General features: G+C 39.2%; 3 protein-coding genes across 4 annotated transcripts in view; all 3 read left to right on the forward strand.

The window, feature by feature from the left end:
- The first annotated feature begins 2,241 nt into the window (after positions 1 to 2,241).
- LOC131249690 (pentatricopeptide repeat-containing protein At1g63330-like) lies at positions 2,242 to 15,296 on the forward strand. Its single transcript, XM_058250466.1, has 5 exons — positions 2,242 to 4,065; positions 11,601 to 11,653; positions 11,743 to 11,864; positions 11,981 to 12,333; positions 14,038 to 15,296. The coding sequence occupies exon 1, from the start codon at positions 2,242 to 2,244 to the stop codon at positions 4,051 to 4,053; it is 1,812 nt and encodes a 603-aa protein (XP_058106449.1). The 3' UTR covers positions 4,054 to 4,065; positions 11,601 to 11,653; positions 11,743 to 11,864; positions 11,981 to 12,333; positions 14,038 to 15,296.
- Positions 2,265 to 25,348, forward strand: part of LOC131249003 (uncharacterized) — a 44,048-nt gene continuing 20,964 nt past the window's right edge. The window contains exon 1 of one of the 2 annotated variants that reach the window (XM_058249543.1): positions 2,265 to 2,281. The gene's annotated coding sequence lies outside the window, so the exon portion shown is untranslated. The remainder of the gene's footprint in view (positions 2,282 to 25,348) is intronic. The other variant, XM_058249544.1, reaches the window with a different exon arrangement.
- On the forward strand, positions 8,730 to 20,594 carry LOC131249691 (pentatricopeptide repeat-containing protein At1g62914, mitochondrial-like). Its single transcript, XM_058250467.1, has 7 exons — positions 8,730 to 8,972; positions 10,913 to 10,998; positions 11,981 to 12,181; positions 14,038 to 14,191; positions 14,383 to 14,435; positions 14,537 to 14,622; positions 19,075 to 20,594. Exons 1-7 carry the CDS (start codon positions 8,730 to 8,732, stop codon positions 20,010 to 20,012), a joined length of 1,761 nt encoding a protein of 586 aa, XP_058106450.1. The 3' UTR covers positions 20,013 to 20,594.

Raw genomic sequence — 25,348 nt, forward strand, 5'->3', positions numbered from 1 at the left:
AAAGGCCAAAAGTATAAAGTGGTCCTTTTGAACAAAGTAAGAGATTGAGATCGTATGATCAGTCTGATTTTTGGGCCATCGACCATACACAAATGATTCGGCTGATGAAATTCACGGTGCTCATTTTGGACGGTCAAAAGCAAATGAGATGCAAACTACTCATTTGGACCTCATGATATGCCAGCCGTGACTCAGAACTTAGGCTGGCAAACAATCGTAACTGCTGGATCAGGGACAAGGGCCAAAAGTACAAAGTGGCCTTTCTTGATCAAATTGACCGGTTATGATTTTATATACAAGCTGATGTTTTGGCCACCGTCCATATACAGTGGGGCTCGCTTGATTAACCATTCTGATCTGGAATACAAACTCTACCTAATTATCACTTCACAACCCTTCAGCAGAGCACTAAGCCGAAGGATCTTGACCGTCAATTTAGTGGGCTCCAAATTGATGAGCTAATGCCCATCACAACCCTCCACTCTTGGAAGGATGACTCCAGTGGCTTTTCATTTCTCCATCCATAGATGGTTTGTGTTTCAAAACTACCCATATTAGGTTTTTTTTTTTTAGAGGCACACTCACTCACGCCGTAGTGGGATTTCACCACCGATGGGTACTCGAACCCTCAACCAGGTGTTGAAACTCCGGAGAGTCTACCACCGGAGTAAGAGGAAGGACCCACATGTTAGATAATCTATTCACCGCATTTGAAAGTCACCTATCAGATGGCTAGGATCATCTGATGTCTGTCCAACAATTTCTCATTGACGGTCCCGATCTCCCTACATGTCAACGGTTATAATCATCCGTTAACCTGAAGTTTCATGTAGCATCCAGTATATGGACAGGTCTATTGTGGGACCATCTTTATAGGTGGACATAAGAAGGCTTACACATGCTGATACGAAATTAACTCATTCATGATCAATGTCCATTTTCTGCTATACTTTGGACGGTTCAGATTATTGTCTACCAATCCGAATTGTCCAGTTAATGGGCCTTATATGGATGTACGGTGTTTAGAGAATCATACTTTTTGAAAAGACCATATTTTTACTTTCCATGGCTTGTTATTGACCGTTAACTGTTTTTTTCATTCCCACCGTCAATTTAGATGGCTAAGATCATCCAATCTATGCATATCTGGAATCGATTTCCATCCATAACGAGTCCTGGATAATCCTAACCGCAAGATTGATGAAGTAATATGGCTCTACCATACATATGGCTGTACGGGATAAGTATAAAGGGCTGTTCTCGTTACTGCATAAAGCTAACATATCGCCACTTGTCAAACTTTAATGAAATCCTCTCCGTCCATCAGCTACACCCCCACTTTTTTTTTGGCTTGAACCCAAAAATCAGTCTGATCCAACGCTCAGGTGGGTCACCCCTTATGGATTTCTAAATTCACGGCCCACACGAGTTTGATATTCACGTGGCATATTCTAATACTCATAATTTTTGAAATAATGTGATTTTAGGGAATTCTTTTGTCCCAATGAGACACAGCCATATGAATGGATTGGATGGCATATGCACACCAAGGTGGGCCTGCAAATATGAGTTTTAGATGATCATAATTTTAAGGTTGCAAGATTAAGATGAGGCGACTTACCTGATGGATGGGATGGATTTCATGAAGATAAGAACCAGACTCACCTTCTTGTGGCACACCTTAGTTTCAAATCAGGCTGAATTTTGGTCTTTGGCTTTTTCTGAGGTGACGCATCTGATAGATGAGTTGGATGGTGTGAATACATCACATGGACCCCACATCTGCCTGGTGTCACCATAAGCTGACGGTGGTACTGGTACCACTGGAGCACACCCTTTATGGGGCACACACAACCCATCGGTTAAACAACGGTTGTTGATGATATTCACCATGGTGACCCCACACAAAACCATGGGTGGCATCCCAACCCATCGGTGCACCTAGTTCGTGTATTTCACTGATTTTCTGCCCCATCCTGTAATTGAGGATAGAGCCAGATGGACGGGTTGGATACTCTCTTATCATATTCTGTCGGCTGCTTCCTCTGCAAAGTTACAAAACATATGGACAGCGTGGATATACAATGCATACATCGAAGTGGGTCCTACAGTCAGGGTCGCACCCACATCAATGGTTCCGGGGTGGCAGCCGCACTCCACGGGACCACAACAACTACCATCCCCTCTTCTCTTCTCTCATCAGGAGTCGTTTGGCACCCACATAATCTTCGATTTCGTAACATGTCGTCGAGAAGAGCTGCCGCTGCCGCTGCTCAAAACGGTAAAACTCTCTTCTCTCCAGCTTCTATTGAAATTACCATTTCTGCCCTTGATTCTAAAATCATAGAGAACAAGATCCCGACTCCAACCCAATTCAACCATTTGGTGAATGATCTATTCAATTCGATTCGAGCTGGTGCTTTTGTGAGGTTAGAGGATGCAGTGGGCCTCTTCAATCGTATGGTCCGCACGCAGCCGCTGCCTTCAATCCAGACATTTAATCGCCTGTTAACTACTATTGCCAGAATGAGACACTATTCGACCGTGATTTCTTTGCATCGGGAGATGAATTGGTTAGGGATCCCATCCGATATCTGTACATGGAACATTCTTCTCAATTGTTCCTGCCGCTTGAATGGCATCGGTTCTGGTTTTGCTATTCTCAGCGACATCCTGAAACGTGGCCATGAGCCGGATGTCGTGACTCTGGCTACTTTTATTAAGGGGTTTTGTATGGAAGGGCGGATTGGGGAAGCGAGTAGTTTTTTTCTGAAGATGGTAGAAATGGGATATCCTTATAATGTGGTGTCGTTCGGGATACTAATCGACGGTCTTTGCAAGTCGGGGAACACCGGAATGGCTCTTGGGTTGCTTCGGGAAATGGAGAAGGGTGTGGGTAAATTTAGGCCTAACCTTATAGTTTATACCTCAATCATCGACAGTCTAAGCAAAGATGGGCTCACAAAAGAGGCGCTTAACCTCTTCTCAGAAATGGTCGGTAAAGGGATTCTACCGAATGTTTTCACTTACAGTTCTTTAATTCATGGACTATGCAATTTAGGGCAGTGGAAAGAAGCAATGAGTCTGTTCGAGGGAATGTTGGTTGGAGGAATCTCGCCTAATGTCACAACTTTCACCATACTGGTGAATGCTCTTTGCAAAGAAGGAATGGTTAAAGAAGCCCATGGATTACTAGAATGGATGACCCAGAGAGGTGAGGAGCCTAATGTAATCACGTACAATGCATTGATGGATGGCTACTGTTTTACTGGCCAAATGGATGCCGCCTTAAAGATATTTGATTACATGGTGTGTAAAGGTCATAAGCCTAGTGTCATAACTTATGCCATGTTAATCAACGGCTATTGCAAGAAGCAAATGGTAGACAAGGCTATGTGGCTTTTCCGAGAAATGTCTTGCAAGGGATTGAAGCCCGATGTTGTTACTTACAACACTCTTATAGGTGGGCTGTACCGGGTACGGAGAATTGTGGCTGCACAAGAGCTCTTCAATGAGATGAAAGCTAATGGACAATGTCCGAATCTCATCACATACACCATTTTGATGGATGGGCTGTGTAAAAGTGAGCGTCCTGTTGAGGCAATGAAACTACTTAATGAGATGCAAATTAGAGGAATTCAACCAAATAATAATTTTATTGGTGTCCTTATCAATGGGATGTGTGAAGCTAAGGAACTTAAATATGCGAAGGAGCTTTTCAGTTGGGCCTCCACCAAGGGCTTAGGGAATAATGTTAGGACATATAACACACTAATCAATGGCCTCTGTAACGAAGGGCTTTTAGAGGAAGCTAATGGATTGTTCTTTCAAATGGAAGAGAAGGGTTTCCAACCAGACAGTGTCACCTTCAATGCTTTAATTAGGGGCTTTCTACAAAAGAATGATACCCTCAAGGCAATGCAACTTCTCGGGGAAGTGGCTAAAAGAAATTTTTCTGTGGATGCTTCCACCGCAACTATGTTAGTGGGCTTGCTCACAGAGGACGAAAAAGGTCAAGAATACCTGGGAATGCTTCATAAATTTGTGCCCTAGGGCGAAGGAGAGGTGATTTGGTGAACATCGATTCAGCATCAACTCTCTCTCTCTCTCTCTCTCTCTCTCTCTCTCTCTCTTTCTCTCAAGTTGTAATGGCCCATACCATAATTGTAACAATAGTATCTATTCTGACCACTGTTACCGTTAGGGAATACCTTGCTTGTAAGAGGTTGATACACATTCAACTCCTCCTATGTTCCTTTGAGTTTCCAGTAATATTCACCTAGCGATTTATCTCCTTGTTGGAAAGCAAAAAACCTCTTCAAAAAATTGGTGTGGATTGAGTGATGTTTTTATTTTTATTTTATTTTTTATGAATACATCTCTCATGGATAGAGTTGTACACAAGTCGAGTTAGCTCGGTCAGCTCGCTCGACTCGACTCGGTAAAGCTCGACTCGCCTTAGTTCGAATTTGGATTCGGACCGAGTCGAGTTTTTTTAGAGCTCGAAAAAATTTCAAGTTGAGTTCGAGCTTGCCCGAGCTCGACTCGACTCAGATCGAACCTCAACTCGAATCGACTCAGATCGAATCGGCTCAATGACTCGGTTATTTTGATATTGATGCTGCTCGCCAAGTGTTTGATGAAATTACTCAATGAAGTGTTGTTTCTGGTGCATACATTGTCCACATGATCGGATGGTGGTGAGGAAGGAATGGATGTGAAACAAATCATTACAAAAAAAAAAAAAAAACTTTACATTATGAGACTGCCTTCATATCTTGATTTTGATGTTGCTCACTAAGTGTCTGATGAAATACTTGTAAAGTGCTGTCACTGTTTTGCATTCCGTGTGAAATTGACGATGCACTCTATGTGTTTAGAAAATGTCGCACAGGCTCGAACTTGTTTGAGCTTTTGATTGAATCAAGCGAAGCTGGCCGGTTAGGCTCAAGAACTGAGCCGACCGAGTTTGAGCTGGGGTTAGCTACTGGCTGAGCTGAGCCGAGTTGTGCCAAGCTCATCTCGGTTCGACTCATTTACAACTCTACTCATGGAGAATCCTAAACCTTGTTTGCCATATCTAGAAATATCTTTAACAAACATTTCCATACTATTCCACAAACATGTGACAATCTGAGCATTGTCCTAAATCCATTCATCATATTTACTTCTTTTCATCCAGTTTCTCATATTGTTCCCCTTGGTTGTTAAGACTTGTATAGATTTAGAATACTGGCCATTTAACTTGAGAGTGGATATTTGAACCCTCAAAAAGTCATATGGATTTACGAACCTGATTTTGCGTTCTCTTCATATCCATTACAAATAGAGGCAATAAAAACCAGAAGAAATGGATGTACAATGCTTATAGAAGGACTAATGCTTCTGGAAACTAGAATGCTTCAGCCACACAATCCAACACAATGCATACACAATACAGGGTGCACCAATCAGCCCATACACCTTAACTAAATACTAGAAAGAACTATGATCACGTACACATTACCACCACCATTCACACATAGGCCATTGAAGAGGCTAGTGCACTAGAAATAACCCTAAGTTTCTTAACAAGACATTAGCACAAGGGGAGATGAAGGAAAGGAAGAGAAGGTTTTTAATAGGTAAGGGAAAAGAAAGTGATTGGAACTTGATCGATTACCACTCTAATACCATCTAGTTTAATGCAAGAGAGAAGAAAAAGTGGAAAAGGGAAGAGAGAGAATGGGAAAGGAAGAGAGAGCTATTGTTGGACGTCCCCCACCCTGTTGCTTATATTTACTCAAATCATAAAACAAAGTTTGTATCGAAATTTGGAACCTCCCTTTCAAATTTTGGATAAACAAAGTGTTCACAGAAATTGGGGCTTGTATCAAAATGGTAGCAGAGATTGTTCTGTTGTTTGAATATTGTGAGAAAATTCGTTTTGCTAGAATCTAAGGAAGAAAAATCTGCAAATGGTGCCGAAAAATATTTGAATAGAGTAAAAAATGATAGCATTTTCGTAAAGTTGCAGGAGGAATCTCAGGAGTTGGTTATAGGTGTAGAGAAAGATAGCTTGAGCTCGTCGTTGATAGTGAATCAGGATGTTGAAGATGATGGAACACCATATCGAGCAATGGATGATAAATTGTTGTGTTGTAAGTCCCTCATTGGTGGGCAGAAAGGTGGGGGGAATAAAAGAGGAGGTGTTGATGCGTGGTAGTAATGATACCAATGTCAATTATGGCCGAAGCTTTCAACGGGTGTGGGTCTCTTTATTGGGAGGGGGGGGGGGGGGGGGAAGACGCTTCGAACGAGAGGTCAAGCAATAAGCGTAGGGTACTTTTCTTGTTTTAATGAAGGAGAAGAGAATGGTGACATGTGGTGGTGATGTCACACAAAAAAAAAGTGAAGTTTTGAAAGGAACTTTTAATGTGGGCCTCTCATTGCGTGTGGAAGGTGTCTCGCGAGTGGTTCTGTTAACACAACTGGGAGCCACTTGTGTGGTTTGCTTCACATAGATGGGGGAAAGTAGTGACGGCACATGCTTGAAATTAATATAACTATATGGTGGTTTGTCTTTTTTCTTTTTTTTTTTTTTCCGGCTTCGAATTGCTAGGAGAAAGAAAATATCTTCAGGAGCAATGGAACGTTTCCATTTCGAGATTATTGGAGGATTAGATAGAGTTTGGAGAGTGCAATGGGGTCCACGTTAAGCTATAGTTAGTTGAAAGTTCCGACCAAATGAGGATGATTCGTAATGGTACTCCGTCGTCATTGTTAGATCTATAGAGGCAAGAGGATGATGAAGAGGCATCGACATAGAGTTTGGCAATGGTTGATCTGACAGTTTCTCATGAGGTATAGAAGAAAGAGAGGAGCTCAACAAAGAGAAGGGAAAGCATAATTTCTCTATGAAGATAATAAGTTGGAACGTGCGTCATCTGGGTGTCCGTAAAAGAGGGCACATATTAGGAATAATTGTAAACAATACAAGGCTTAGATAGTAGCTTTCTAGGCAAGGTATTTCGTATAGGTAATGGTGGCCGTAACGGCCACCACCGTTACCAATATGGGCATCGGCCGTAACGGCCGATACGAGGGGCAAAATGACCATTACGACCTCCATAATGGTTGAATTTATTTTTTTGCCTGAAAAGTTCTGGAATAATATTTAAAAAATCTAGAATAATATAAATATTCCAAATATGTATTCTTTTTTCTTTCTTTTTTTGAACATGTTTATGGTAGTGTAATAGTCTACTCTTTTGGCGAGAGTGTTGTATTTGGTTGTTTGGTGAATTTATGAACATGGTTACATGTCTCTAATATTTACACATCACAATCAAGCATTAGAACTATAAATTGAAAAAAGGGACAAATAACATGTTTTTTGAAGAAGAAAAAAAACCCTCGGAGCTTCTATTCGCCTAAATCGCTTCAATCTATGATTTTAATCTTAAAAAATATGGTTAGAGTGGTGGAAATCTGCTGAAGAATAATCTAAGAAAGCTATTAGAATGAGAAAAGTGAAAAAATGAATTTAAATATAAAAAAGTTGTCATTTTTTTTACCGTTATGGGGGTAATGGTTGTTATGCTCAATAATGGCCGTTATAGCCCCAAAAAAGCCAATTGCCCTGTTTCATCCCTGTATTGTGTAATGGTCATTGCCATTACGTATACGTATCAGCCTTTATGGCCATATCGTAATAAATACAGAACACTTTACTTCCAGGAATCAAAGCTGCAGTCATATGATCAGAGGATAGTGGACTTGTTGTATAGGGGAAATTTAAAGGCTGGGTGGCGTAAAACACAAATTGTTCAATAGGTAGAATTTTAACTATCTAGAACTCAAAGTTGTGGTCAAAGGAGAATAGTTGGGAGGGGCATTTCTCCCTATTTCTGCTATTAAAAGAGGTTTTATCAGGTTTTAAGTGGGTTTTTACAGTTGTCTACAAGCCAAATAGACTGAGCTCATGACAATTATTCTGGACTGAATTGGATTCATGCCAGAGTAAACAATAGTCGCCATGGGTGGTGGGAGGAGACTTCAATGTTGTGAGATTCTCTTTTTAAGAATCAAGTGGCAGCCGTAAAACAGAAGCATGAGGAATTTCTCGAAATGGATAGTCTATAATGACATGGTAGATTTACCAATGGGCGAAGTAAAATTAACATGATTTAATGGTCAGACTAGGGCAGTTAAGTCGAAGCTGGATTGGTTTTTGCTCTCAACGGATTGGGTTGAAAAGTTTCCTTTAGTTTGTCAAAGAGTTTTGTTTAGGCCAGTATCCGATCACTGCCCGATCTTTTTAGAGATGAAAGATGAGGATTGGGGCCTGCGTCCTTTTATGTTCGAGCTTGCTTCCTTAGTGGTGTAGGGTTTCTTGGATATGGTGAAAGTATGTGGGTCTTCTTTCTCAGTTTGGGGTGGGGTCGTTCTCTCTCTTTTCCAGAAATTAAATTTGCTTAAGGGAAAGATAATAATAATAATAATAATTATTATTTTTTTTTTTTTGGGAAAAAGAGGTTTTGGAGAACCGGAGGAGGAATCCTTGAAGAAATTCAGATGCATAACGTAAAAGAAGAGGGAGGCGAACCTTCAGTTGATGAAATGGCATGGAGAAAAATTCGTAGGGCGAAGGTCAATGCGAGCTTAGGAAGGAAGAAATCAAATGGGGACAATATTCTAGGACTCTTTGGTTAAAAGTGGGAGGCAAAAATATGAAATTCTTTCACGCAATGGCTAGTGTGCGAGCTCGGAACAACAAAATTAAAAGTGTGGTGGTTGGGGGGGAAAGGGTTGAAGGGAAAGCAAGGGTATGCGCATCGATAGTAAAAAATTACGAGGAGCTTTTGTCTAGGGAAGATTGGGAAAGATCGACACTTGATAATCTCCCTTTGGGTTCTATTTTGCGGGAGGCGGTAAAGTCTCTAGAGGAAGCTTTCAAAGTTAAGGACATAGAGGCAACCATTTCGGATTTGGTGAGTGAAAAGCCCCTGGTCCTGACTGCTATCCGGTTGCATTTTATCAAAAGTTTTGGGATCTATTAAAGGTGGACGTGATTGATTTTGTAAACGAATTAAAAAAATAAAAAAATAAAAAAGAAGAGTATTAGCGGCGGACTTAGGGGCCACTTTTGTTGCACTAATCTAAAAAAACAGAAGGGGCGGAAAGCTTGAGGGATTTTATACCAATTAGTCTTTTGGGGAGCCCTAATAAGATTTTGGCCAAAATCCAAGCATCGAGGTTTCGAGTAGTCATAGGAGAAGTGATATCCAGGTCACAAGGGTCTTTGTAGATTAACATTAGATAATGGATAGCGTGTTGATAGCTCATGAGTTATTGATTCTTGTAACATGAAAGGTATAAAGCGGTTATTTGCAAATTGGATATTAAAAAAGCTTATGATCACATGGATTTAGACTTTCTCTATCATATGTTGGGTCATTTGGGGTGCAGAGAGAAATGGCAATCGTGGATTCATGTTTGTGTTAAATCAGAATTTTTTATTTTTTACTTTTTAAATTATTTTGGTTAATGGTTCTCCAAAGGGCTTTTTCAAGCGTTAAAAGGGTTGTGTCAAGGAGATCCTTTGTTGCCATACTTGTTCATGGTAGTTATGGAGGTGTTGGGCAGGATGATTGACAAAGGAGTAGCAATTAGCCTAGTGAAAGGTTTTAAATTTAATAATTCTCAGTTTCAAATATCATACTTACAATATGCGGATGATACATTGCTAATGTGTGAGGCAAACAAATCAAAGGTTGATAATCTTTGGATGATTGTAGTATGTTTTGAGGTGGTATTGGGTTTGAAGGTTAATTCCGGTAAAAATGAATTATTGGAAGTGGGTTTGACAAGGGAAGAATAGGTTCTTTTGCTAGGATCTTTGGGTGTAGGGAAGGTTCATTTATGACTACATATCTTGGGTATCAGTATGTATAGGGAAGCTGGCCAAACACCTATATGATAAAGTAATCGAGAGATTTGAAAGAAAGTTATAAGTTAGAAGAGATGGCACTTGTGTTTGGGAGGAGGGTTAATGCTAATTAAGGTGGTGATGTCTAACTTACAAGTCTATTACATGTCCTTATTTAAGTATCCGAAAGCGGTGGTGGAGAAGCTCGACAAAATTAGGCAGGATTTCTTGTGGAAGGGGGCAAAACAAAAGCATAAGTTTCATCTTTTGAAGTGGGAGGAAGTATGTTAGCCATGGGATCAAGGAGGACCCGGTCTTAGGGTCTTGGGAGATATGAATTTAGCATTATTGGGTAAGTGGGTGTGGAGGTTTGGTGTCGAAGATGATAGTTTATGGAGAGAAGTGGTGAGAAGAAAGTATGGATTTCAAGAAGCTTCTTGGTGGATTAAGGCATCATCATTGTATAGGGCATTGTTTCTTTGGAAAGTGGTGACCTTGCTAAAAAATTAGGTTTGGGAAGGAGTGGGGATTTCTTTGGGTACTGGTGAGGGGTGTAGATTTTGAGAGGATGTTTGGCTACATGATAAAAAATTGAGGAAGTTGCTCCCCCTTTTAGCAGTGCTTTTGCAATAGGTTAACGTGTCCGTGGCAAGGTGTTATTCTTTCCAAGGAGCCTAGGAGAAACTTAAATGAGGAAGCGGTAGAGGAGTTGTTGAGATTGTTGGAAATGTTGGGCAAGGCATGCCCTTTGGTCTTACAAAGATAATTGATGTGGTGGTTAGAAGAAAAGTCCGGCAAGTTTTCAGTTAAATCTCTCTACCAAATGATCAATTGCAGGTTAAATGTTAACGAGGTTAGTCACACAGCTTAATCTTTGGAGATATGGCACTCCTTTGAAGTTGGCTGCTCCAGCTTGGCTAGTGGGAAGTAACAAAGTGCTTACAGTCAACAATTTGTGCAAGAGAAAAATGATTCTTCTAAATGTGTCTTATGTGTTACCAGGATGAGGAATCAGTGAATCATCTTTTCCTTCATTGCGTAGTTGTAAAGAAAGTATGGGAGGGGTTTCTTGGCATGTTTGGTTCTTGGTGGGTCATGTTGTGTTCCATAGACTCTTTCTTTTTGTCTTGGCATGGTGGGGGCAAAGGGTAGATCAACATGGCTAAAGAGCTTATCATGGAATGGGTGATCAAACCAAAGGCTATTGTGGCAGATCAGTTTCCTTAAAATTGGGCAGATTTTTGTAGTTTCTTTTTCTTTTTTCTTTTTTTACTTTTTCTTGTAATTCTTTAGGCTTTACCTCCTTGCAATAAAATCATCAAAGTTCAAGGAAAAAAAAAAGAGAGAAGAAAAAAGAGATACATAAATACCTCCCACGTATTGCAATTTAACATGTGCATTGTAAGTGTACCAAATATGACTAGAGGCTACATGATAAATAAAGAGACTAGGTGGGCCGTACAACTTTACGGTCCTTATTACTATTATCTAGGTGTGCTATATGATTGTACACCCACATTCGTCAACATTAACATAATTGATGCATGCGGGTTTCTTCTCCTTCTGTTTGCTGTAATTTTTGTTTGTTTTAATTAGTTTATGCATGGTTTATCTCCTTCAATCTGACAAACAATTGATTTGCATGTTTAGTTTGAAGTTATAGTCTGGTGGTAATGTTGTTGAACAACAGATTATGATGAAGAACGTAGCATTGGGATATGCATGTTGGGTGGAATGGCCTTGGTAATGTTGAGTGTGATCAATTGTTGGAATTGTATATAGTGGCTGGAATTTATCATTTATTGTTTATCTCTACTGCCATTATTTTTCAGATTCATGATGAAAGTCAGGCCCTTGATTGAGTGGAATGGCCATGGGATAAGGCTTAGATGACGACGACGACAATGATGACCTCTGCTGCTATTGGATTTTCTACTTGAAGTTCTGAATATATGTTAGTCATGAGTTTTGGTGTTGATGAAGATAGAATGTGGCTTTTGTTTTGAGGCTCCATATTTGATTCGCAGCTTCTTGTTTTGACAATTAAAGAGCTTTAATTGCCCTTTTCAGGAGTTTGCACTTCTATTCTTCATATGCTCAGTTGGTTTTCTGTGGGCTTCTATCCTTCAATCCTTCAGCTCATGGGAGTGAATTTGGTGGTGCTATGCTTGTCATGAGCAGTGGGGTTTTGCTGGGCAGTTTCATATCAAATTCCATGGTTTTAAGCTGTAGTGCAGAATTGCAGGCCTGTAACAGCCCCAAGGATCTGTTGTGATTTTGATTGATTCATAGAGTTTGGTTGTTATCATCAAATGGAATGGCCCCATGTGCTATTTGTATGGGCTGCTCAGATGTCGGACACCCTTTCAGTGATTCATGCGTTGCAGCATCTTTTTGTTTTCGAATTGATGCAGTTGGAGCCGGTTTCTTTCTTACTTCTTCTTAGTTGGTTTCTTTCTTTTCTTGTCTTCTTTTTTTATTAGCTTAGTGCAGATGATGTCCAATGTTAATGGTCAATCTATGCATTAGTGGCTAGCTGTTGCCGTCTGCTCGGGATAGTTTATTTTACAGCGGATTCATTGATGGAGACTAGGTGCAGGCCAGTGGCAGCTTGATTTTTCTCCAATTTTCTGTGCATTCGTGGCCTTCTGATGTTGGTATAGTGATGTCTTAGATATGGGCAATTCGTCTAACTTTTGAGTAGTTAAAAGTAGCCCACTTGTTTATGCATTGTCAATTTGCAAACTTCATGTGAGAAGCTTTTCCGATCTCCTTGGTATAGGTTTATATACTGATGCAGGGAGGGACATGATGAGGTCGATCACCATCTTCCTCAGGGGATATCTGCTCCGAATCCATGGAGCTCTTTGGACTCCTAACAGAGCTTCCTCAAATTCACGAGGGATAAAAGTAGAAATAATTTCTAATAAATTCAAAACAACTTGATTGATGATAAAAAATGAAATTACAACTCTTTAAATAAAGAAGTCAACCTAGGCTAGAGTTTTAGACTTAGACTCCAACTCAAACACCCTAAAAACGTGACTTATTATAAATAGTAAGCTTACTATCTATAGACGACCTCTATTCCTACTAGATCCCATGGTTTTTGGCTAAAAATAGCAAGTGTCCAATTCGGCCCAACCACGTTATTCTCCTAATTTTTCTATGCCCTTTTCATGTTGGGCAGGACTTCTACAACTCAAATGATCAAAAGTTATACTTGAATTAAAACTTACTATTATAGTAAAAACGAAATTAAATGGGAATTTTGACCGTCGATATGATTGAATCTTGCAAATCCGCCGTGGGTAACCCGGCATAGTGGGTTGGTTGGCTTAAGTTGGTTCTCTTACCTCAAAATCATATAATATGTCCAAAAACTCATCCAGGTTTGTGAGACACAACTGTTTTAAGGTTCTGACAGTCCGGATCATTTCTGCCTCCGATCAGGCCTTTTTTGGTCCATCTTTGCCATGAAAGTGTCTGTGACCCGCTCTGCATCATATACGCTGGCAGCATGTGGTATTAGGTGCCAGCACGGAGATGGAAATGCTCATTCCTATGCATATGGTCATTTTACCATTAAACCCAACTGTTGTGGCTGCCAGTGACCAACTCCTAATAATAACAAGTTATAGGTAGTGGCAGATTATTCAAACAACTCAATCTCACATGTGTTTGCTCTGCTTGTTTGATTTTTCTATGAAAATTCTGTATGGCCGACTTCCATGGTGATTGGAGCAGATTGATTTGGAAGAGATCTTGACATCTCAAGGACCCGTATGAGTCCAATCATGAACTGTTTGTGATGAATATATACAGCTTTGTCACTCAGTTTAGCTTACATCAAAGCCAGCTTTCTATTCATTTCATTATTCTTACATTTCTTGAGTGTTGCTCATTGGCTGATTTTATACAGAGATTTAAATCAATACGGATGTTAGTCCACTTCATAATGTAATGCTCGGGTTCTCGACGATGAGCGACTATCCTCGGGTTTTGAGAACCAGGGTGTTATAGTTTGTGTTGATGCATATAGAATGTAGCTTTTGGTTCAAGGATCCATCAAATGATTTGCAGCTTCTTCATTTTGACAATTAAGAGCTCTAATTGCCCTTTTGCAGGAGTTGCTCTTCTATTCTTCATATGCCCAGTTGGTTTGCTGTTCGCTATGGGCTTCTATCCTTCAATCCTTCAGCTCATGGGAGTGAATTTCGTGGTACTTTGCTTGTCATGAGCAGTGGGGTTTTGCTGGGCAGTATCCTATCAAATTCCAAGGTTTTTAAAGTTGTAGTGCAGAATTGCAGGCCAGTAACAGCCCCAAGGATCTGTTCTGATTTTGATTGATTCATAGAATTTGGTTGTTTTAATGAGATGGGCTGGCCCCTTGTGCTATTTGTATGGGTTGCTCAGATGTCATACAGTCTTTCAGTGATTCATGGGTTCATTTTGTATTCAAATTGATGCAGCCGGAGCTGGTTTCTTTCTTCCCCTTCTCCTTCTTGCTTCTTCTTTTCTTATTGTTTTTTTTAGTAGCTCAGCGCAGATGATGTCCAATGTGAAGGTCTATCTATGCATAAGCAGCTAGCTGTTGCTGTCTGCATTGGATGGTTTATTTTGCAGTGGATTCATTGATGGAGATCCGGTGCTGGCAGGTAGCAACTTGATTTTGGTCCAATTTTCTGTGCATTCATGGCCTTCTGATGTTGGTATGGTCATGTATTGGATATGGGCAATTTGTCTAGCTTTGAGTAATCAAAGTAGGTCACTTGTTTATGCATTGTCAGTTTGCAAACTTCATGTAAGAAGCTTTTCCGATGTCCTTGGTGTAGGTTTATATTCTGGGCTGGTAGCATGTGGAATTAGGTGCAAGCATGGGGAAGAAAAATACTCATTCTTACTATCATTTTACAATTAAACACAACTGCTGTGGCTGCCAGTGACTAACTCCTAGTTAACAAGTCATAAGTAGTGATGGATGATTCAAAATGACTCAATCTCACATCAGTTTGCTCTGCCCATCTGATTGCTCTAGGGAACTCTGCATGGCCCACTTCAATGGCGATTGGAGTAGATTGATCTCGAAGAGATCCCAACTTCTCAAGCACCCTTATGAGTCCAATCATGAACTGTTCGTGACGAATGCATACGGCTTTGTGACTCAATTCAGCTCACATCTGTGCCACCTTTGTATTGCTTTCATCATTCCTAATGCATGCATAGACCAAAGATGTTTCTGATTTGAGCGTGCATTTGCATGCCTCCAACAGAATCCATGAAGCCTAACAGAAAAATTCCAAGCAAGCTGCATGCATACAACAAAGTGCACCCTCCAACAGAATCCATGTAGCCTAACAGAAAAATTCCAAGCATATAACATCTAGTTTTTCTGACCACCTCAATTAAGAAAATAGTGAAGAAGTCTTAGTGGTACCAAGGAACGTGAAAGAATCTACATGCAATTGCTGAGTACAAAATGGAATTAAACATCTAACAACTTTGACTAATTTCCAAATGATCCTTTTGATCACTAAATCATCCATCTTTATCACTCAAAAGAACAATGATAACAGTTAACCATCACTCAAAAGAATAATGATAACAATTAATCATCATCTTCCACAGGCGGATGCTTTATTTATTTATATTTAAGGTAACAAGATAATAACTTTCTCTCAACCTGTTGACCTCAGTAGATGAAAAACTCAATATAGAACCTCTCCAGTCTATTCTGTTTGAATGAATAACTTCCAACCACAGTTCTAAAACTTGCTGACTTGACTTGAAACTTGGCCGAGTCAACTTTACTTGGTATGATTTTTGCTGGAAACTCGAATCTGCCAATGACCTGGCCGAGTCACATGGAAACTTGATGAGTTGACTCACTTAATCAACTCAAATAATTCTGACTTACTTTGTATCACTCATCTTGTCAAAGTCTTTTTAATTAAAAGAAAAAAAGAAAAAAAGAAAAAAAAAAGAAGATTATTAATGCCTAGAGCTGTACATGAGTCGAACCTAGTCGAGTTTAGCATGGCTCGGCTTGGCCAGCAGCCAACCCCAGCTTGAACTCGGCTCAGCTCAGTCCTCGAGCTTGACTAGCCAGCTCAGCTTAGTTCAGTCAGCAGCTTGGGCTAGTTTGAGCGAGTTCAAGCTTGTGTGGGATTTTCTCAAATACATATATTGCAATTTCAATCTCCCACACTTCGAATACAAATCAGTAAAAGCGCTTTGTAGGCATTCTATCAAACACTCGGTGAACAACATCAATGTCAAGATAGAAGTGTAGTCCTACGATGTAATTTTTTTATTTTTTTGGGATTTGTTTGTTCAATATTCATTTGAATACTCATTTCGAGATACTTTGATATGATGGCAATCCAAGAAATAACACTTCATTGAGGCATTTCATTAAACACTCGGCGAGCAACATCAAGATCAAAATGACTGAATCACCTAGCCGATTTAATCCGAGTTGGGGTTCGAACTGAGTCGAGTGAAGCTCAAGCAAGCTCGAAATATTTTCAAGCTTCAAAAATCAGCTTGACTCGGTCCAATCCAGTTTGGAGCCGAGGCAAGTCAAGCTTTTTTTAATTGAGTCGAGTGAGTTGACTGAGCTAACTCGACTCATGTATAGCTTTACTAATGCCAAATTGAATCATGCAACCTCTTTAACATGAACTTCGATTCAGTAGTGCCCCTTAGGATCCACCTCAATGCAAACTATGTTGGCCCTACCATGATGTATGTGTTTTATCCATGCCATCAATTTGTTTTCTCAACTCATTTTAGGGCATGAGCTAAAAAATGAGGCTGATCCAAATCTCAGGTGAACTATACCACTGGAAGAGCGGTGGTTGAACTCCCACCATCAAAAACTTCATGGGGGCCATAAAAGGTTTGGATCAAGCTGATATTTAATTTTTCCCTTCGTCTAGATTTGTCTAACCTAGTCAACAAGTTGGATGGCAAATAAACATTATAGTGGGCCCTAAGAAGTTTTTAATGGTGGGCGATCAATCACCATTGTATCTTGTGGTGTTGTCCACCTTAGGTTTGGATCTGTCTCCTTTATTTATTTATTATGCCTTCAAATGTGTCCCACGCAGATTGTTTTCAAACAATCTATCCGTTTTTTTTCAGTTTATTTCATGGCATGAACTCCCAAGAAGTAGACCGGAAGATCAAGTGAGCCACAACACAAGAATATGGGGTAATGATACCCACCGATGAAACCTTTTTTAGTCCCTGGTTATTTGTCATCCAGCCTGTTGATAAGGTCCTTCATACCTGAGTAAAATCACAAATATCAGCCTGATCCAAAACTTTTTTGGCCCCAAGAAGTTTTTAACCATGAGTGTTCAATCACCACTCTTTCCTATGATGTGCTCCACTTGAGCTGATGATCTGGTTCTTTTTTGAATTCATGCCCTAAAATGAGGGGGCAAAACGGATGAACAGCTTGGATTGGGTGTCCATCTGCTTTTCCGAATCATTTTAGGGCAGATCCCAAAATTGAAGCATATGGAAGTTCAAGTAGACCATGCCAAGGAAACCGTGGAATAATGACATATACCGTTAAAACCTTCCATAGGCCACAACGATGTTTATTTGTTATCCAGTATGTTAATAAGAAATAAACACAGATGAAGAGAAAATATAAATATCAACTTGATTTAAAACTTCATCGCCCCACAAAAATTTCAACGGTGGGTATTGAATTCCTATTTTTTCTGGTCCACTTTAGCTTTGGATATCCGTTAATTCTAGACTCATTTTTAAAATGAGAACAGATTGGCTACTCCCCGGCCACTAGCCCGGTGGGTGATGGTAGGTGCTCTATGCGCCCCACATGATGTATGTGTTTCATCCATTACGTTCATCCATTTTTAAATATCATTTTAGGGATTTATCCAAAAAATGAGATAGTTGTAAATCTCAGGTGTACCACACCACATGAAAACAATAGTGATTAGATATCCACCATTAAAATCTTCCTAAGGCCCAATGTACTGTTTATTTGACATCCAATCTGTTGATTAGGTCATACATACCCAGATGAAGGGAAAAAACAAAGATCATCTTGATCGAAAACTTTTATGTCCCTCAAAAAGTTTTTAATGGTCGACGTTCATTCAAAACTGTTTCCTGTAATGTGGTTCGCTTGATATTGGGATATATCTCATTTTTGGTCCCATATCACAAAATGATCTAGAAAAATAGATGGACGTCATGGATGAAACACATACATCATGGTGGGGCCCACAGAGCACCGACCACCAGCCATTGGCGGGGGGGCAGGGGTAGTAGCCAGTCCGTTTCCTATTAAAATGAGCCCCTTCCACAGGCATGTGACAAATCCACTCCATCTAACAAATTTTCAAGACAAGAATAGTACTGGATTCAGATTGAAAAAATCATCCTGATTCAAAACTCAGCTGGGTCACACCACATGAAACAGTTAGAATAGAATGGCCTATCGTTGAGACCTTCTTGGAGCCAACCATGATGTTTCGTGTGGTGTGGCTTATCTGAGTTGAGTTCTGTATATACTCATTTGGGAGTTCTTCACTATCGTGGTACTGTGAAACTGATGGACAGTGTGGATTTTTCACGGTCATCTATGTAGGCCCCACATAGTTTCTGACCACAGGAACTACATGTTGGCTGTTGCACCCCTTCTCTCAAAAATCTTCAATTTCGGAGAATGTCGTTGAGAAGAGCCGTCGTTGCCATTGCTCGAAGGGGTAAAACTCTTCTCTTCATCTTCTATTAAAATTACCATTTCTGCCCCTGATTCTAAAATCATAAAAAACATGATCCCTACTCCCACCAAATTCAACCATTTGGTGAATGATCTATCCAATTCGATCTGAGCCGGTGCTTTTGTGAGGTTAGAGGATGCAGTCGGCCTCTTTGACCATATGCTCCGCTCGCAGCCGTAGCCTTCCGTCCAGACCATCAATCAACTGTTAGCTACGGTTGCTAGAATGAGACACTATTCAACCGTGATTTCTTTTCATCGAGAGATGAATTGGTTAGGGATCCCATCTGATATCTATACGTGGAACATTCTTCTCAATTATTTCTACCACTTGAATGGCGTCGGTTTCGGTTTTGCTGTTCTCAGCAACATCCTGAAACGTGGCCATGAGAGCCAGATGCTGCGACTCTGGCTACTTTTATTAAGGGGTTTTGTATGGAAGGGCGGATTGGGGAAGCGAGTAGTTTCTTTCTGAAGACAATAGAAATGAGATATCCTTATGATGTGGTGACGTTTGGGATACTTATCGATGGTCTTTCCAAGTTGGGGAATAATGGAATGGCGCTTGGGTTGCTCCGGGAAATGGAGAAGGGCACAGGTAAATGTAGGCCTAACCTTACGGTTTATACCTCAATCATCGACAGTCTATGCAAAGATGGGCTCGCAAAGGAGGCCCTTAACCTCTTCTCAAAAATGGTTGGTAAAGGGATTCGGCCGGATGTTTTCACTTACAGTTCTTTAATTCATGGACTATGCAATTTAGGGCAGTGGAAAGAAGCAATGATTCTGCTTGACGAAATGTTGGATGGAGGAATCTCTCCTAATGTGACAACCTTCAGCATACTGGTGAATGCTCTTTGCAAAGAAGGAATGATTAAAGAAGCCCGTGGATTACTAGAATTGATGACCCAGAGAGGTGAGGAGCCTAATGTAATCACGTACAATGCATTGATGGATGGCTACTGTTTTACTAGCCAAATGGATGCTGCCTTAAAGATATTTGATAACGTGGTGTCTAAAGGCCATAAGCCTAGTGTCGTGACTTGCAACATCTTAATCGATGGATATTGCAAGAATCAGATGGTGGACGAGGCTATGCAACTTTTTCGAGAAATGCCTTGCAAGGGATTGGAGCCTAATGTTGTTACTTACAGTACTCTTATATGTGGGCTGTGCCGGGTACAGAGAGTTGTGGCTGCACAAGAGCTCTTCAATGAGATGCAAACTCATGGACAATGTCCGAATGTCCTCACATACACCATTTTGATGGACGGGCTGTGTAAAAATGAGCGTCCTGTTGAGGCAATGAAACTACTCAATGAGATGGAAATTTGAGGAATTAAACCAAATAATGCAGTGTTCGATGTCTTTATCAATGGTATGTGCGAAGCTAAGGAACTCAAATATTTGAAGGAGCTTTTCAGTTGGGCCTCTGCCAAGGGCTTGGGGAATAATGTTAGAACATACAACACGTTAATCATTGGGCTCTGTAAAGAAGGGCTTATGGAGGAAGCTAATGGATTATTCTTGCAAATGGAAGGGAAGTGTTGCCAACCAGACAGTGTCACCTTCAATGCTTTAATTAGGGGTTTTCTACAAAACAGTGAGACCGTCAAGGGAATGCAACTTCTTGGTGAAATGGCTAAAAAACATTTTTCTGCGGATGCATCCACTACATCTATGTTAGTGGGCTTGCTCACAGAGGGTGAAAAGGTCAAGAATACCTTGGAATGCTTAATAAATTTGTCCCCTAGGGCGAAGGAGAGGTGATTTGTTGAACACCAATTGAACATCAGCTCATTTTACTTGCTGTAATGAATGTTGCTGCTGGTCGTCCGATATCTTCTTCAGAGCTTTCCTACATGCTACTCTTTCTAAGAATATCTATATGCATCTTCCAATATCTTCTTGAAAGCTTTCCTGCACGCGACATTTTGTGAAGACATCTAAATGGTCAGTGAGAACTGCACAAGTTGCTTCATTCCAAATTTTGGCAAAATTCCGTGAAATAACCCAATTACTCATCCATTAGTTTTCTAGCTCTAATTTGTAGATTTCGTTAAGACAAATTAGTTAGGATATTTCCTTTAAAAAAAAAAAAAAAAAAACATTTTTGTTGGTGGCCTCATCATTTTAGAGCTAGCGATGTAACCTTTGCTCCATCGATAATTCAAAAACTTAACTCGACTTAACTCTACTCAATATCTAGCTGGGTCGGGTCAACTTGAAGACTCAACGAGTCTTTAGTTGACTTGACTAGATATTTAAGTTTAGAAGTATCCACTCATTCAAACACAAACACGTGTCATAGCAAACTGGTAGTGCACTTGCTTGTGAGACCACCCAACACGCGGTTTCCAAGTCATGTTGAGCTGACCGAGTTTTTGTGTCAACTCAATGTGTCTTGTTGAGTCCTGACCAATTCAAGCTCATTAGCAAGTTTCCAAGGGACTCAAATATCTCGAGTTGAGTTGATTAGGCCAAGTTTTGAGTTGAGTCACTGAGTTTTATAACTATGGCTCCATTAACTGGTTAACTTTGTGCGGAAGGCTGATAATTATAGTAAGTTGATAACTGATGACTATTTGCTTTATAGTAATGCTGACCTAATCTCATACTAGATGTCTACAATGTAGTTGTAAGACTTACTAACGTAATGTCATAATAGGTCAAGTAATAGCTAGATCAGAAGTATAGAGCTGTGATCCTACTAGGATTGAAGATCAATACCAATTGCATAGATCCAAAAAATTTAACTACATAGTTTTCATGATGCAAACCACAAGATCTGAGAATGAAGAGATGAAGGGAATGGGAGTTATGATTAATCAATGAAGAGATTCATTGCTTGAAGGGTTCGGAGAGTGACGAAATATGGTAGATGGTTGGGAACCGGACCTCTCTCCAGTGTGGCAACTGATCCAGTTTTGCACTTTCCAAATTGTAGGTCTCACTGTAGATAGAGGACATCATGAAAGTCACACTGTTTGGATGATCTTAACTGACTTAATCTCTGTGAATTTGGAGTGCTGATCATTTTCTTTCAAACTTCCATGTGATAGTCGCCAATGTGATGCTTGTGATCACCAAGTTAGAGCATCTTTGGCGCCAAGCTCCATCCAAATTGGGGTACATTAGTTGGATGATCCGGATTGGTAGGAATTTATTCCATGTGTATGGTGGATGAGTACAACTTGAGTTATTTTACCTTTCTCAATTTGGAGAGGTCTTGGATTTGTCCTGTTTTTGGAGCTGCAATCAGAACCTCCAAATGCTAAGTCAGTTAGAAGGCATGTAATCTAATGGAATCAGCATAATTTCTTGATGCATACCAACAAATGTATAGTTGTTGTCACCTGGATTGCAGGTGATTCAGAAAGGCATTACAAGCAAAGGAAAAAAACTTCAACATTCCAAAAGTGAATGCTGTGGTTGTTGGCTTTAAACATCTGAATGCAAGAAGAGGTAAAATCCAATTTGTTGAGTCTCTTTAGAAGCTCTTTAGTAAATTATTGAAGCTCACCTTTCAATTCTCCACCATTCATATTTATTGGAGATATTTTTGTGTGCAGCTTGCATTTTTATGCCATTGATGGTCACTTTAGTTTCAAGAAAATAATTAGGGGCGTGTTTGGATGCTCAATTGAACTGACTGCAATTCAAGTCCTTTGAACACGAATTTGTTAACCAGGGTTTGGCACCATTTTAATTCATAGTGACAACCAAACCCCCAATTGCAATTCCACATGTTTCTAGTTTGGACATGAAGCAGAAGTACTTTCAACTTTGGGTTTGCCTCTCAGGATGTACAGAGTAGTGCAAGCCCGACTTTGGTTGTTGTTTCTTTATCGAGTTACATTGTTGCAATTGGATTCAGTTGAACTTGTCAACACAGCCTAAAGCTACTTTCAAGTCATTATTGTTACTTCTGCAAGAAAGGTTTTCATCATGAAGTCACTTTCTTTTGCCTTTTCTCTAGGGTCTGTCACAAGGTTAACTCGATCTCAGGTTGCTCTATGTGATGCTGATGCTGGAACAGGTATATGGTACACTACTACCTCCAATATGTGGTACACTAGGGTAAGATCATTTGGGTCACCCCAGTACATACACTAGGTATGTGTACAGTTTAATATATGAATCAATATTCTTATTTATGTATAAAATGATGGTATTATTATTAGTGGTCTCACATCCATAATACAAGTATAAATCTCTACGTTCTCAATGTACATTGACATTATGACTCAATCCACACTGGGAGTATATAACCATAGTTTTGGATCGGTAAGAGTAGCATCCAGGTTGCAAATAACCCACAATCTGGATCATGGTATTTGGAACGGTAAACATAAGGGGATTGGTGATTTAGGCAACATTGGTCTCTCATGTCTTCTTGAAGGCAATTTCAATCTAATTATGTTTTCCTTGAGGAGGCTTCTCAATGTCTCCAAGAAAGAGAGAACCATTTGCAGCATTGAAGATTATGGTTTATTGAGAAACTGTGGATTGAGGTAGACTCTCAGCTGATAATTGGTGCAATGCAACTCCAAGAGAAAGCTTCCATGATCAATCACATTCAATGATCCACATACTATAATCTACAGGTAAGGGCAGAAATTCAGTCACATCTTCCGTCAGTAACGGAGCTGCTTACAGGTTGGAAGACCGTGCCATTAACATGACTTTTGAGATGATCTCTGATGCTCCTCTGGACTCCACTGCTTAGTTTGTTGTTGAAATGAATTGGTATGTCCATGATGTTTATTCAGATACTATCTTCTCTTCTAGATTTTGGGTCTAATTAAAACAATGATTTAACTTTTCAGCATTTTGGTTTAGAGTCTCACGTTTGCAATTCAATTTTCTTGAAAAGGAAAGATAGTGATTAGATTGCTTGGATATGCAAAAGAATTGGAATATGTAAATTATTGGAAAAGGCAACATCTAGCTGTTTTTGGATGCTCTATGAACTGAATTGTAATAATTTGATTCAATTCATAAAGAGTAACAAAACCAGAGTGGCAAGGTAGCCTCATTCTATTCATAATTGTTGGAATATGGGGACTAGCACGCAATGGAAGAAATGAAGAAATTTAAAAAGGAAAAAAAGAAAAAACAGATTTGTGTGTTCAAGAGTTGACTTGAATAGTCAATATCTTAAGACATATTTGCTGCGGTTGTTGGGTATTCCATCAAGTGCAAAAGAAGGGAGATGACAAATTGTCTTTAGGATACAATGAACTCACAAATTCAAAGTTCAACACGAAGATTTGCACCTCGTAAGTGTTGAATATATCTTCAATAGTCAATTATTGATATGGCTCACTCAAACCTTCTCAAAAGGACAATTGCAGGAAGGCATAAGGTTGTAGATAGCTTGATCTAGGAATGGTGTTCTGTCTTTGGACTATGATATCAAGGATATATAGAACCTAAAGGGACATTGTGACCTTCCCGTTATGAAAAAATGGTGCTGCATCGGCCCGTATTTTCCGTATCGAGCTGTATTAACATTGATATTTGATAGCCTAAAGATGACTATAAAAAAAAAAAAGTTTTCTTTGTTTTGTTTTGTTTTTCCCCCCTCTTTTCCTTTTAATTTCTTTATAGAGAGGGATTATTTTAAAGGCATTTCTGACCAAATCTAGATCAAATTTGAAGATCGAAACTTGTTTTTTTTTTTTTTTGCATCAAATCAAAGAATTGAACCTCCCGGGTCCGGTTTTACAAAAATCGTAGAAAAGGTAAAAAAATACTTTCTTTTTTTTGGTTGCTTTTTCAATCTGGAATCACATCGAAACAACAATATAAATTATTTTGATTAAATATTGGTGGATTTGATTTGGATTTGAGGTGTTTTCCCTTTTTGTTTTTGAAAATTTTAGGAAAAACATTTTTAAGTACTTTTTTTTTTTTTTTACTGATTTTTATTGTCATGCATGAGGAATATTAGAAGACTGGATCTATGGATTTGTTGAAGATTTGGAGGTTTATTTATTTATTTAGGTATTTTCTGAAAATTTTATAAACAAATTTAAATTAGTTTTTTTTTTTTCCAATTCTTGTTATGACCTTGAGGAGTATTAGAGGACCATGGATCTGCTGATTTATTAGAGATTTGGGGCCTTTTCTTTTTTCTTTTATTTATTATTTACACAGGTATTTTTTAAAATTTTCAAAAAGATTTTTAAATTAGTTTTTACTTTATTTTTCTGATTCTTGAAGAATATTAGAATATGGATCTACTGATTTGTTGAAGATTTGAGTTTTTTTTTTTTTTAATTTCTTTTTTATTTACACATGTTTTTTCTAAAAATTTCATATAAAAGTTTTTAAGTCGTTTTTTAATTTTAATTTTAATTTTTTATTATTATTTTTTTTAATTTTATAAATTCTTGTTATGATGCATGAGGAGTATTAGAAGACTATGGATCTAATTATTTCACACATGCTTTGATTTAAAAAAATATTTTCTACATTTTTTTTTCTAGTTTCAAGTTAATTTTTTGAGTAGCCCTAGGGAAAAAGAAGTGGACGATTATCCTTATGGCGGTCCATTTGGCAGTTTGGGCAGAAAGAAGCAACCGTTGTTTCCACAATTGTAGAGTTTCCAAGGTGGGGGTGTTTTCGAGGGTTCTAATTTTGTTTAGAGATTGGGTTATGCAGTT

Source organism: Magnolia sinica, chromosome 6 (genome assembly GCF_029962835.1).
Source record: "Magnolia sinica isolate HGM2019 chromosome 6, MsV1, whole genome shotgun sequence".
NCBI lineage: Eukaryota > Viridiplantae > Streptophyta > Magnoliopsida > Magnoliales > Magnoliaceae > Magnolia > Magnolia sinica.